This window comes from Stegastes partitus, unplaced genomic scaffold (genome assembly GCF_000690725.1).
Source record: "Stegastes partitus isolate 25-593 unplaced genomic scaffold, Stegastes_partitus-1.0.2 Scaffold1076, whole genome shotgun sequence".
Classification (NCBI taxonomy): Eukaryota; Metazoa; Chordata; class Actinopteri; family Pomacentridae; genus Stegastes; species Stegastes partitus.
This window is the reverse complement of record NW_007578807.1, coordinates 122,096-137,446: the sequence shown is the minus strand read 5'-3', so window position 1 is coordinate 137,446 and position 15,351 is coordinate 122,096. Positions and strand designations below refer to the sequence as shown.

The 15,351-nt window shown below is 47.4% G+C and overlaps 1 protein-coding gene across 3 annotated transcripts in view; it reads right to left on the bottom strand.

Moving 5' to 3' along the window:
- LOC103367675 (guanine nucleotide-binding protein G(o) subunit alpha-like) overlaps positions 1–15,351 on the bottom strand; it is a 107,131-nt gene that overhangs the window by 29,897 nt on the left and 61,883 nt on the right. For all 3 annotated transcript variants that reach the window (XM_008295781.1, XM_008295782.1, XM_008295783.1), the window contains exon 4: positions 1,899–2,059. In XM_008295781.1, coding sequence (XP_008294003.1) covers positions 1,899–2,059 — 161 coding nt within the window. The remainder of the gene's footprint in view (positions 1–1,898; positions 2,060–15,351) is intronic.

Sequence of the window (15,351 nt, the reverse complement as noted above, 5' to 3'; positions counted from 1 at the left end):
CAGAAGATGACAGTTCTCTGTGCAGCGTCGATGGTTGATTCAACATCAGTGTCTGATTTGATTTGCTGAGCAGCCACATCAGCGTCGGACCAGAGGAGACACGCAGCAGCAGCAGCTCAGCAGCACTCATTCAGGATGAGCTCTGAGTTTACACTCATCAGCTGTTTCCCTGATTGGCAGCATCAGCGCTCATCCTGTCACGTGTTTGGGGGTTCTGACACATCCTGCTCTGATGTCAGCACTACTTCACCCAAACGGTGGGCGGAGCCTGGCAGCGCAGGAGAACCCAAAAGGCCAAAGAACGTCTGACTGGCCCAGATGAAAACGAGCCGGCGACGCAGGTGATAGTTTCTGAAAAGCTCCGTTTTCACATCAGCCGCCAACATCAGTCTGATGTTTAACACGATTCAGCGGTCAGCACGGCGCCCATAGGAGGCGCACAGCAACACGGACTGATGGCGCCGTCGCTCTGCTTTCATTTCCCTCTATGTCACTCTGATTCGACTGGATGTACGACGCACAATTAAACAGCAGCAACATGCACAAACATGGCACTTGAGGGAAATGCCTCCTTCTTCTTGCTGCTTCTCCGTCCACCCACTGCAGCCACTCAGCATAAATCACAGCCGACTGCGTGTTGTAGTAGCTGCTGCATGACTGCATTTAAAAGATTAGAAATAAACAGTAGCGCGCGCACGTGTGTGTGTGTGTGTGTGTGTGTGTGTGTTTTCTTAAATGTTGGGTTGGTTATGGTTAAGGCCTGGATGTCCCTCTGGCAATAATACAGTCAGTCTAAGGTTAGGGGTTACTATGAGTCATGCACTGATCCAGGCTTAACGCGTGTGTGTTTATATACACACACACGCGTTACATGTTTTATATCTATATCTATATCTATATATACATCTATATATATATGTATATATGTATGTATATTGTGTCGAGTCAGTGACTGGAGCCCCTAACCCAAACACCCTGCTGTGTACACACACACACACACACACACACACACACACACACACACACACACACACACACAGACACACACACACAGACACACACACACACACAGACACACACACACAGACACACAGACACACACACACAGACACACNACACACACACACACACACACACACACACACACACACACACACACACACACACACACACACACAGAGCTGGGCATCGATAACTGAAATCAATAAATCAATATTGTGAGGAAGCGTCCATCCACCTTGTGGAGATTAAACAACTGCATGTTACGGAGCCAGCGGTGAGCAGGACCGTCCAGAGGACCCACCACCAGCTCTGTGTTCACACCATGAACCCTGGTTAGGAGGTGAGAGCGCTTCTGGGGCTGCAGGGACGTCATCGACAGGTTTAACCGACACAGGTTCTGTCCTCTGTGATGCGTCTGCCACATGTTTAGGGACGTGATTGCTTTCAAACTCATTTGTAAAACTCCATCCTGAAGACCTGCAGATGACTCGGGCTCATGTCCGTGCACATGCAGAGCTGCTGCAACCACCCCAAGAGCTTTTATTTGAATGTTATGGACTCTATTGATCCCAGAAGGGGCTTTTGGGTTCAGCAGTGACCCGTCCTCACCAGCTTCACGTGGTTGGTCAAACAGCTGCTCCCATTCTACCACCATATTAGCTTCATTCTTTTTTTTAGGTTCACATCTTTCTAATGTGACAACTTGTGGCTAATTTATTCTTTTTTATTCCACATTAAAGCTGCAATGTGTCCCAATGCAGACTTGTTCATATGAAGAAAGCTTTCAGTGGAGGACTAGCAATAAGGAGTTTATACCAACACAGCTGAAGGTGGGTCCAGCTGTAGGCCCCCCGCCCAGCCCTGACACACACACAGGGACCTGAATGAGGACGTACTACTGCGCTGAGTCGTTGAGCTGGTACTCTCGGGCGCGGCTGAAGCACTCCTGGATGCCCGAGTCGGACCACAGACGCATCATGGCGGAAAGCAGCTCGGCGGAGTAAGGCTCCGTGTCCTCCATACGACTGACCACATCGCACACCATCTTGGCATCCGCCTGCAGGGAGCACAGGAGGGAGGAGGAGGTTAGAGTCACTCTGAAGACGCCTGTAACATGAATCACCACATTAATTATGAGTGTGACAACAAACAGGAGCGTCCCAGCGCGGCGATGAGCAAACAGACTGTTTAACAGTGACGCTAATACGACTTTGCATGTGTGACGGATTTAAATGTAGAACCATGAGACGTCGCAGAAAAAGGAAGAACCGGGACGGAGGATGAAAAGTAGAGAGGAACAGGTTGGAGAGGATGATTAGAACAGATGAAGAGAGAAAAGAACAAGAGTGGTGGAGGAGGGAACAGAGGAGAGCTTCTGGAACAGGTGAGAAGCCTTCACCTGCAGCGTGTAGATCCACCTGCAGCCACAGACACAGCGCGGCGCTGCTGAGGCCGGAGGTCCAACTCTGCTTTAATGCCATCAAACTGCAATGTGGGCTGACGTTCAAGGGGATGACTGACATTTAGATTTAATCGGCAGTTTAAGAGCTGCAAATGCTCACCCACAAAAAAACACAATGACGGACGGAAATAGGAAACCTTTCTGAACACTTCACGGCAGCTGGGCTCGGACTAAGGTATTCTATGTGGTGTGGGTTTGTTTTTAGCTGCAGAAGGCCTAAAAGGAGGCTGTTGTCATGCAGCTGTGGTGTGGTTCCTTCAGGGGCAGTGGATCTGAGCAGATAAACCGGCTCTCAGTACCCGACAGAACCCAAGAGGAGCCAGCGTCTTAAGAAAAGAAAGAAGCTGTTTGGCGTCATATGATTACAAATGTCGAGTCAATAAGATGCCAAGTGTCCAGCTCTGGTTCCCATCAGAAGATTTAAAGAAAGCAGAGGATTAACCATGTGGCGCCGATCGTGAAGTCACATTTATTCACTGAGATTGTTTTGTGGATTTTATTCAGCCAGCATCGTTTAATATAAATACTGTCTTTGTCCCGGAGCCATTCCCTTCAAAGGTTACACAAACCGGTCCTGTATCTGCACATAGGCCTGTTCCAGGATGATTTCTGAGTGATCGTGTGCCTTTGTTCAATGTAAATCAGACCCATCATTCTGTGTTTATGGAAAACCTGAGCCCTCAGCTTGGACTCAACCAGCAGCAGCTGATCTCTGCTTTGCTCTTTTTCTATGATTGATTTCTTTTCCCAGCATTTACACGGACCGTGATCACTCTCGTTCACGTTAATAGTGCCGGGACACAGGCCGACCTTTGCACTGCTTTATCAGCACACCAAGCCCTCTATGAAACACACACTCAGGAGCGAACCAAGGAAACCACGTCCTCGCTGTCCTGATGACAGCAATACCACTGATGCTCCAGATAAAAGCCCAATGAGGAGACAAGCGGCAAACTGAACACAAACAGTGCAGCCTGCTGCTGAAACAGCAACACCTGAAGCTGTAATGACAGAACACCAGCCAGCGTGATGGGAACATGTTAGAAGGTATAAAACTCAGAAACATATCTGGGAATCCAAACCTAAAGTACAACTTCTCCCTTTGCTTTCTCTAAACACAGCACGAGGTGGGTCAGAAAAGTTCCAGGACTGGTGTCACTAAAGACATAACAAACCCAAACTACCAGTGTTCTCCTTCCCAGTAACCCTCCTGGAGTCTACCACCCTCCTCCAGCCTTCTCTTCACTCCTCCATGCACTCCTGGAAGGATTCTTCAGGATCCTCTCAGCTCCGTCCTCACAGCCATCTTGATGTCGTCCACGTCTTCTAAACGGGTCTCCTTGATGAGCCCTTGAGCTTGGGGAGGAGGAACCAACCCCATGGAGCCAGGTGGGGTGAGTAGGGAGGAGATGTTCTTCTCAGCAGGAGCTGTGGGATGCTCAGGGCGCTGTGAGCAGGTTGTCATGGTGACGCAGCCTCCACTGGTCCTGACACAACTCTGCATCTTCTGGACGAAGCAAACGCTGCAGGACCTCTGTGGACGAGCTGGTTGATGGTCTGAAGGAGAAACTCCTGGTTGGCAGTTTGGGTTTGAAATCTTTCTTTAGTGACACCAGTCCTGGAACCTTCCTGACACCTCGTAGCAGGTCTGGGTGATAAAACATTAGCAATGAGAAATAGTTTTGCTAGAGTGTTTGCTCGTTACACTTAAATGCATGAGATGACAGCACATAGTAAAGATGTGAAGTTTGTTTGCATAACCAGCCTCCAATGCGCTCCCTCCCTGGGTTGTAGCAGCCTGGCCTTCCCCTCACAACAAAGCCCCTTTGCCCCTGTGGCCGCTGTGCAGGGCTCCCGGGGAGGGCGAGTCTGACCGGGGCGGGGTTAGCCCTGTGCTCCCACCACCTCCACCTGGCAGGGTGAGGTGACAGCTGACGTGATGCCGCCTCACTTGGCTGCCTCCTTTGCCACTTTAGGATTTACTTATTCAGTGTGTACCAGGGTGAGGTGATTCTTTTATTCTTATTTATTTTAACTTATGTGTGTAAATGTCTTTACTTGTGTGTTTTTCGATGCCGTCTTCACATTAAAACGATTACATGTGCACCTCGATAAAAGGGCTGAACTCTATCGATAACTATCAGTAATTATTAACATCAGCTGAACGTAAACATCTAACCGTGATGATCCGTTAGATCCTCCAGCCCTACAACACCACAGGACACAGCTCAGCCTTCTGTCAGTAACTGCCTGCAGCTCCGTCAGCTCTGAGTCAGCTTCACATGCAGGAAACCAAACCTACACACTCTACAACAACACGTCACCACAATCTACGCTTTCAAGCCGTTTCCATAAATGTGACCTGCTGAGGCTCCACATATCGCTGAGAGTGCAAAACCAGATGCATAACACAGCTCAACATCAATGCAACCCAATCGCTCTGAAGACAGATAATCTATGCTACACCATCCTGACTCTATCGCTGGAACAATATCGCACTGAGCTTTACATTGTGGAGAATCCAATATGTACTTATTTTAAACCAGTGGAACAGCAGAGTGTCCGTCAGGATGAGTGCTGTTCTCCACCTCGCTCTACTTTTAGCCAGACGTTATAATTAGAGCACTCAGGCTGAAACTACAATAGCTGAAGGCATGATCTATCTTCCACATGCTCAACAAACTAACAGCACGCGAAGCAATCAGCAGCACAATGACAGAGGAATGACCTGAGTTTAGCCATTTGGCAGAGCAGCAGATTACCACCCAGCCATGTGACGGGCGGAGTCGCCGGTGCAGCATCCAGTAGGTCCATCGGTGAACGACAGAGGAGCCAGGCTCGCCTCTCATCATCTACAGGGCTCAAACCAACTCCAGCACACACTGACTGACTCCCGTTTCTGACCCTAACCTCTGATACGGTCATGAAACAATCCTGCTTTCTTTCCCTTTATTCATCTTTTCATAGACTTTTTAAATAACGCGTCCACCACAGTCTCTGTGTTTGAGAGCGTCTCGTTTCCTGTCCTCTCATCTGTCTTGACCGCTGAAGCGCAGCATATACTGTCACTCATCATTTTCTGTAAAAGCTAGAAATGTAAAGCTCTCATATGGTCTGACGTAGACGTTTCTATGTCTGCAGACCACACATCACACTCAGTCTGTTTCAGTTCAAACAAAGCCTCATCTCTGTTTGTTTGGGCTCGTGTGACAGCTGTCTGTCAAACTGAGGCGGCAACAAAACTACTGCAAGTTCTCTTGAACACTGATGCGGATATTTTAGTGCAAAATTAACATTTTCTTTTAGGTTGAGGTCTCTCCTCCACACGCAGACGCCGATTTAAACATTCAGGATTTTTCCCTTTAAAACGTGGAGTTTATGTGCATCTCTGTCTCCGAAGAAATGACGTCACGTTTCAGGCCGTGGTTTCTTTGTGCAGTAAGTTTGTACCTGAATCAGCAACAACCACGACAGCAGCAGATATACAGCACGCACCAGTTCCTCTGTGCAGCAAATACAGCTTTACAACTTCATCTGGCAGTTCTGCACCACTCACCAGGACATCTGCATCCCAGTTTACATCACTGAGGTTTTCAAGCCCTGATTATCACAGTGGTTGCAGTCGGTTCTGGGTTCTTGGGAGTGTGGGAATACTTTGTAAAATGATGGTCATGTGGACAGATGTTGCATTATGAAAACAGGGGAAGATACCAGTTTAGAAAAACATCAGTATTCGTGTGGACGAGGCTTAAACCTGCCTGAACAGGAGTCTTGATCCACTTCCTAATAGATTCATGTTTCCTTTGTGGCTCGAAAGTTTGACCCAAATGATCCCACCTGCACATGCCTATGAGGCTGTAGCGCATATTCAACAGCTGTACCACTGTACTGATCCATCTGTTGGTGTAAAAAGCCCAGAAAGCGATACGCCAGTGAGCGTGTGATGTGATGTGTAGCCTGAATCTTAACCATGTGAGGTGTGGATCGTCAGTGACCAATCAGAGGAGGTAAGAAAGATTCACTGTGCATTTAGCAGTCTAAACGTCACTGCAGAGTCGCTTCTGTATCTTGCTCTATTTAGGATTCAGCTAAAACTCGTTAAGATCTGTTGAACTCCACACATCCCTTATCACTAGTGAGATCTTCAGCGATCCGTTTTCTTTCTGATGCTTCACCCGTCTGCAGAGATTCATCAATGTGCACAAACATGCTAACTTTATAGATTTAACATGAATGATAAAGTAGGAAAACATCTTTTCCACAGTGCTTCTTTAACTTCTGCAGTCCATCAGCTAACACATATGAGCAACGATGAGGTACGTCTGAAAAGGCCTGCACAGTTTCACTGTGAGGTTTAGGTGTGATAACACCCGGGGCGGCCGTGGTTCTGGTGGTACAGCGGGTCGGTCAATGATCGTTGTGTCCTTGGGCAAGACACTTCTCCCCCTGCCTGGTGTGGACGCGTATGGATGGATTGTTGAGGTGGTGGTCGGAGGGCAGGATGGCAGCCAGGCCTCTGCCAGTCTGCCCCGGGGCAGCTGAGGCTACAACCGGACCTACCAGCACCGGGATGGATGTGTGTCAATGAATAACTGACAGAAGCGACTCTGAGTGTCTAGAAAAGTGCTCTATAAATCTGATCAGTTATTATTATGATGGTATGGAGTAGACAGTACAGTTTTAAAGGAAGGCGTGTCAACAACTTCCAACAAACAAAGGGCACAAAAAGACCCAACACTGGATCCACATTCAACATAATGCTCCCAAACAGCATCTTTACGCACAGTGTTGACCTGCGCTGTGACACGACGCCTCTCTGGTGTCTCGGTTCTGGCCGTTCATCACCAGTTCTGACGGCCTACACCGTCCACGCTACAGCAGCCTCAGCACCAGCCTGCACGGACAGCGGATCATCCGAACAATAAAGCTGCACCCAGAGCTGTTATATTCTGTTCTTCTTTTTGTCCTTTCCTTCATTACCGCTGGCAGAGTGTTCATTCCCGTCCATCACTCTGCATGTCAGCGTGCCGGCTCTCCACCTCTGACCTCCTCAGTCACCCATTCATCCCTCCATCCCCGTCCTTCGTGTCTCCTTCCATCCGAGCTCACGGCCACGTAAGTTTGGTTCTGCTGTTTGTCCTCCTCTGGCGTCGTGTTTTGCTTCCATCCTTTTATTTTGTCTTTGCCTGGTTAAATAAATGTTAAATGAAATGTATTTCTTCATTGAGTCCATCTGAGCTGCTCACGCTGTCCTTCCTCTTCTGGTTCTCTCCTCTGTTTCAATCTGTTCTTTCCTTTGGTAACTCGACGTTCTCCTGTCTCACCGTTACACTAGACATTTAGTCCTACAAGTCATCATCTGCATCACCTTGTTGGCCACTGATAGAAAAACCAAAAGCAGTCATGTGAAATAGGAGAAACAAAAACGACGGTTAGCTGCTGAAAGCGAAAGCCTCAAACTCACTAAATGAGCCAACGATGTTGTTTTTAATGATTTATATGAAGTTATGGTCAAAGTGTCCCTTGGAGAAAAGCAAACCACTGAACTTGTTGTGTTGCTGATGTTTTAGTGTTTTACAGCTCATTGTTTCGGTGTTACTGCTCATTTAGCATAAAGTTCAGTCTTACAGCTCTCATCGACCATGTTTCAGCCTTTTATTTATTCATTTATTCTAGCAAGAAAAAAGCTTAGAAAACCCTTTGCAAGCATCAAATAGCACTGAGGAGAACTCAGCAAGCAGCTTGTGAGCACAGCAGAGCTGGTGGAGACCAAAACAGAGCGAAAAATGGTGAACAGAACATCTCTTCAAATTAACGCTAAAGTTGCTTCCCCAAAACAAACATTTGCTGACACATAACTTAAAATCAACTTCATATGACGGGAGAACAGTTCTGGGGTTCTACGCTCGATTAGTAAACAAGAACTAATCAGTGCAGAATTAGGTTCTGGAAGTGTTTTGGTGAGCTGAAGAAAACTCAGAACAGAAATCCGCTCAGTGATGCATGTGTATGTTATGTAAGGACGGATCACACCTCCATGACTCCACCACATCGGCTAAAGCTGGTTTTTGTGAACTATGGAGGAGACAGGTGGCCCCGGTCTGAAGCCTCCTGTCCCGACACACTGACCTTTACATCCTCTGAACTCTGCTGGACAGTCTATCCGTCAGGGAATGTGTGTGCATTATTCATTTTGGCTATTTTAATTCTAGTACACTCACATCTGCTGCTCTGTAGGCTCAGTCTGTACACGATGGGCTGGTTCTGGTACTACTTTCTATTCCGTGTTTTTCTCTGACTGCTCTTGATGCTTTTAAATATCTACTTTCTGCCACAGCTTTGCCCTGACTATGCATGTGTTTGTGTTTTTCCAGTCTAATAACAGCTTCCCTGTCTGTTTACCTGCTCTAAATCCCCACCTGGACACTGAATAGGCAATGATTGCCACCACCGTCTTCATCATCCCTCCAACATCTGCGCTTTTCTTACTTCTGTAAGTATTCAATAGCCAATCAGAGCACTTCTACATTTACTGCAGGACCTTTCACTTCTCCTTTATTGTCCACAATCTATAGCCAATCATCCGTCTGCACGGTGCAGCAGCACACACACCAGTGATTTATCTGCCTAACCAGTGGTACCAGTGTATGTCCACTGAACACCCACCAGTGATTTATCTGCCTAACCAGTGGTACCAGTGTATGTCCACTGAACACCCACCAGCCACCCATCAGTCTGTGTCATAGTAATGTAGAGGCTGTAATTAGAGGAAATCAATCTAGTCCACTTCAAGAGTTGCACAAATACATCACAAACATTCCCTTCCTGACCTTTAGCATTTACTGAGAACTGTAGGCTGTACGTCCGACCTCATCTCCTCCTTCCTCCACGGACCGCTCACATCCTGCTTCATAATCGCTCGTCTGTACTTAAACCACAAGACCTGGAGGCAGACGGACTCTTCACTCATGGGCTGAGAGGAAACCTGGGCAGCAAGTGGCTTTAATATGCCTTCTCATGCGCTACATCCATTTGTACTGGGTAAAGAAATTGGAAACGTACATTTAACTCTCCGGAGTGAAGCACAGTAATAAAGGAGGTTTTTAGATGTTGTAAGCAGTTTGATTAGAACCTCAGGAGGCTCGATTTCACATCATGATCACAGCTCTCAAACTAAGAATCGATGAATTTCTTTTGACTGTATGTTTGACAGCAATCTTTTCAAAGGCCAGCCTACATAGACAAGATGTCTACCACGTCCGCTAATAAACGCTTTGACCCTAAAAGCAGCTTCTGGGCATCTTCCTGCTCCTGTCACAGGTGGACTCACCGTCGGCCCATTTCTCACTTCAGCGTGACGTCCTGCACCTCTATGGAAACAGCACAACCAAGGCCAGAGGGAGTTGAGCAGTAAAGTGTAGTTATAAGTCCATAAATGCTAACGATGGGCGGCAGGTGGAGGCTCCAAACGTCATAGACACACGACTGACTCAGCTTCAACAGCTGAGGTTTTTACCACAGGGATCAATAAAGTTGTATCTAATCTATCGATCTAATCTTATTTACATTTCAGAACCTTTACAAACTGCTGTGCACATTAAAACCATGTCGTGGTTCGTGCTGTATCTTCCCTTTGCTCTGCTCTGTACGAACATCTCTCAGTTTTGATCACGACTGCTGGAAGCGACTCGCGGCTTCTCGGCTGCAGTCAGCAGCGCAGATGTTTTAGTTCATCACAGACTTTGGGGAACAAATGACTTATTTTTGGGAACTGTTTCGATGACACATGCGGCTGAAATATCACAGATCTAAGCTTATTCTGGGCTGATTTCTGTGTCACCCTGTTCATCCTGACAGAACCACTCATTACACAGAGTACACCACCGGAAACAGCTGAACACCTGCTCATTCTTTATACTTTCCGGGTTTCTTGTTATGATGAATGCTGTACTTTTGGTGATTTTTTAAACAGAGGACGTTTAAACCCACTGCCGGCTTCTGGGGTTCAGAACCGAAGCTGATCAGGACGCCATCAGGGTTTGCAGGTACTTTTGCAGAAAAACTGAAGAAGCTGAAGTGCTTATAATTGATCCTGTGGGAAACTTGAATGACTTCTGTCCTGACTTCTTATTCACACAAGATCCAACATGTCTGCAATAAATCCACACTTCAGCTTTAATGAAGGGAATGACTTTGACCAGAACCAGTTTTGTCACTGATTGTTTTGTGGAGAGAAAAGTGAGTCCAGCCACTGAGGCGTTAGAGGCGTCTATATTTAGGTGACAGGGCAAGAAAAACGAATGAAGCTGCTGGACAGTGAACAAGGTGACTGCTCTCCTCAGCTCCTCAGCTCCTCAGCTCCTCTCCTTCACGTCTTCTGCTCTGATGAAGGCATCAGAAGCAGCACGTCGCATGAATCACATCAATAAAATAATAATTTAAGGACTTCATCTGAAAACCTGCGACAGAAAGAAAGCAGTTCATGGTGGTTGTTTCATTCAAGCTCTGAGACTCACTATGATCTTGTTTTTCTGTCACCACGCTGTGACTAAACCACCGTCCAGGCTGGTGTGACTCACTGGCCTCCAGCCGTTCGGTCAGTGGTGTCTTTGAAGGACAGTGTCCATGAGCCACATTTAAACCCAAGTCTGCTCTTTGGCCAGCTGAGTCAGGACACGCTTTCTCTGAAACAACAACCCGAAGCTCTCGCCATCCGCCTTCCTGCGCTCGGCGCCGACGCCACTCGGAGGGACTGAGCTTGACGAAGCTCTGCTCCGGCTTTCTGCTCCCCGTCACCGATGCTCAGTGCCTGATATGGAAGGAGACGGAGGGTGTGTTGGCATGAATGAAGCTGAGGCCGCTTTCTGTCTGTGTGCTCGTATGTGAGCCCACAGTGTGTTTGAGTGCTGGGCAGTGGGCCACAGACACACTGAAAGCCAGAACCAGAGCCAAGGACACTGTCTAAACAAACACACTGGAAGCCACAGGGTCAGTGTGTGAGTGTGTGTGACAGTAATGGACTTCAGGCGCAGTAGAAATGCTGCTTTCTTTCTTTCTTTCTTTCTTTCTTCTGTCCTCGTCTTAAACTCCTGCACACACACCCAGTCCACAGTTGTCAAGGAAACAGCCCGCGGGATTATCTGCTAGCCTTTGTTCAATCACACGAGCTGCTCTCACCATGAACACGTAAGGGATGGACCGGTGATCAGCTGGCCGATAGTCTGCATTGTCCTGATTATCTCTGTTTCTATTGACAGATGACTGATGAACTAAAGGTGCTGCTTCACTCCCGTCTGTCTGTCGTCCTGCTGTGGTCGAGGAAATGTCTCTAGCAGAGCCTGAAAAACTGAACGAGAAACAGGAAATGCTCCACGAGCTGCTCTCAAGCGCGTTTCATGAAGTAAGCTTAACTAAAACATTGAGTTCAAACTACACATGACACGGAGTTGAAGCGACTACCGGCGTTACTGCGTCAACCCAGCGCATGAACATTCTGCAACATCTGGCAACCGTGCATTTCATCAGTGGTGGAAAAAGACGTCTTTAGTTACATCCTACAGTGTAGATGCACCTGCAAAACGTGCGTAGAAACTGTTAGGGCAAATCCCTGAGAACATCGGAACATGTTGTCAGTTTTCCTGATTGCACCACCAGAAACATGGACGTGCACGACACTAACATGCAGGTGGGCAGGAACTGGGCTTGTCCAGGAGGCCCGCTGCCTTTTCAACCAAATGGCCATTAACTGCCAGGACAGAAAACCTGCTGCTTTTCTTCTGTTTTGTTAGACGTTGGATTTTCTGAATGTGAACAACAGTATTATCAGGCTAAACAAGACGCACGCTGTGGGTAACTCTGTCTTCCACTCTTATCTCAGCTGGCTCTTCCTGTCCTGGTCTACATGATGAACAGGCGCCACATGGATCTAGGCCACACGGGGACTGTAGTCTACTGTGATGTGCTCGTGTTTGGCATGTGTAGGACTCGTACTCCCGACTGTCACAACCTTAGTTCATCTTGTTAACATCAAGCACAGCTGTGACTTTTGGGAACGTCATTGGTCTTCCCGTTGCTTCGTCACAAACCAACTGTCAGGCAGGACGATGGAATCAGGTGAAGGGTCTGGAGTCAATACTTGTTGTCTTGAGGGACTACTCGTATCTCCGAATGTGAAAAACAGTGAAACTGAAGTATTGACGTGGCCAAGAACCTCCACTTCCCCAACAGAGGGATGGTTTTTGCCAAATGAGTTTTTTTGTAAGTAACTGCGTTGCAGAAAGCTCACGATAACCAGTGTACTCGACTAAATGCACTAAATGGGAGAGCTTCCAATCATGTAGGGCAGGTTTATGTGAGCGCTATAGAAACAGCCAATCTTATATTTACCATGCGAGAAGCTGATGGTGAAATCACGGCCAGCTTGCTTTTCATTATCCCATTTGTTGTGCAGCCATTTATCAACAGCAATAATCACCTGCCATTAACGGAGCACTTCTTATTACAAACTCGAGTAATTCAGGGAACACAAGCAGCAACGAATGTGCAGCTGCCCTAATTATAAATCAACAGAAAGAACTGATTGCTGAGTAATTAATTACACATGAAAGTGAACCAGCAAACGCTGGGCTGCCATCACGGGTCAGGTAGGATTAAATATACCATGTCGTAGACGGTACTGCTCATCGGGCCAAACTGGTGGATCTGTGTTGTGTGTTTAGAGATTCTGATTAAAGCGACTCTTTGTTTGGTTCCGTGTTACGTAAAAGGCAGAACGACATGTTTCCTTTGTTTTCTCAGTCGTACAGTCACACACACACACACACACACACACACACACACACACTCAACCTGAACAACAGAACCCTGATAGGGCATCGATCGCCTCGTTAAAGTGAAACCTGACATTCATGTGGATCTTACTTTGAATCGTACCGCCCACCGGACACAACCCACCATGGCAACGACACCCCCGATTCAGCAGCTACTCAGGAAAACACTGCTCCGGACGCTCGAGGAACACGACAAAGAGCTCAAGATAGTGACCAACAGACTCACAAGTGCTGATCCACAGAAGCTTCACCCTAAAACCCACAGGACCCAAAAGATCCACGGAGACATCAGTGTGTCGGCACAAAGGGGAGCTACCTAGAACCGGGCAACCCACTTCAGTGTCGTGGCTATTGGTGTAAACTCTACCTGCTAAACATCCTGAAAACTGTTTAACTTTGGGGTAAATCAAGGACAGCAACATTCTCTGACCATGAAATGACTGAACGCATCCTTGACTGCTGGTTAATGGTTCAAAGTCATGTTACACCGATTTCATTTAGCAGACACTTTAATCCAAAGCAACGTACATCTGAGAGCCGATACACGTTCATACACTGGAGGCGACTGAGCTGCCTGCCACTGGGAGCAACTTCAGGTTCAGCGTCTTGTCCAAGCACACTTGGACCGTGGACGGACGGGGGATCGAACGCCAACCCTGTGGTCAGAGGACCACACCTGATCCGCCTGCTCTGTGCGCTCAGACTGGGAGGTGGAGAGGTTTGGTAAGTTGGGGGTTAAAGGCCCAATGAAGAGCAAATATTTACATCTTTTGTTAAAATGTTCACAGAAAAACTGCTGCAAATGCCTTCAAGTGGAAAATACTCAGGTATGTGTTAAATGTCTGGTACTACAGAGTGAATGTGATCCGTCATGGCCCACATGCTGACCCGATTAGTGGATCACGTATTGATCATGAACACGCTTCTTTATCAGTGTCAATATGATGTCAGTGTCTGCCTTTATCAAGTCACTGCAGCTGACTCGGGTCCAAGTCCTTTTTGGTTTTTATTACAATAAGTCCGTAAAGTTTGAGCAAAATACACAAAATACTGAGTTTCAGCATCTACATGCTGGGAGAGAAACAAATGGAGCCGTGCATCCCCGAGATAAGGGAACAGCAGAAACGTAAAACAACATTATCTTCAGCAAAGATGACATGTACAACAAAACATACAGACATCCGACCACATGCTACTGAAGACAGCTGACACAGAACCTCTGAACAAATCAAATTAGAACGTTCTCCATAAGTTCCACAGTTAAAGAGACTTCCACACAGGTTGACTAGTGAGACGAAATGTGTTCCAGCAGAACAAGAAGCAGCTGTGTGAAAGGCTTCAGTGTGTGAATTCCTCGTTATGAGCTCAACACCTCCAAGATGGAGGCTACAGACTCCAGCAGCTCAGTTTACAGAAACAACAGCAGGTAAAACTCAACATATGTGAGCGTAGCTGTGTTTGTTGCTGATGTCACGGCGATCATCAGCCAATCAGATGAGGAGCAGAACAACACGTCTGTCGTCCTCTGACAGGCTCTTCTACTCTCCCCTTTTCTCTTTATTTCTTCTTGTCTTTTCTCTTCTGTTTTTGGACTTTATCTTCATCTTCATCCCTTTTGTCGATCCCTCCTCCTCCTCTCCTGTTCTGACCTCGACCACTCCTCCGTCTGGTGGAGCTCCACATGACGTCACTGGATGGAGTTTATGTGGACCTCCACACTGCTGCTGCAGTCTTCTCCACTTCATCTCATCTCCATCTCCTCTTCCTCCTCTGCCGTCTGCTGGCCGAGCGAGATGCCCCACCCTCCTCTGCTCTCCCTCTCTCACTCCTCCGCATCATGTGACTCTCAGCTGCAGTTGCCATGGCGACTGTTCCTCATTTCCCAGGAATACAATCTCGCTCTCTCTCTCTCTCTCTCTCGCCCTTTCCATCCATTCTGCCGCACCCACTTCCTCCCCCCCATTCCTCCTCCTTCAGCATCATCCTCCCCTTCCCTCCTCCTCTCCATCCCTTCCTCACCCCTCTTCTCCTCCCTTATGCCTCCTCCTCCTCCTTCAG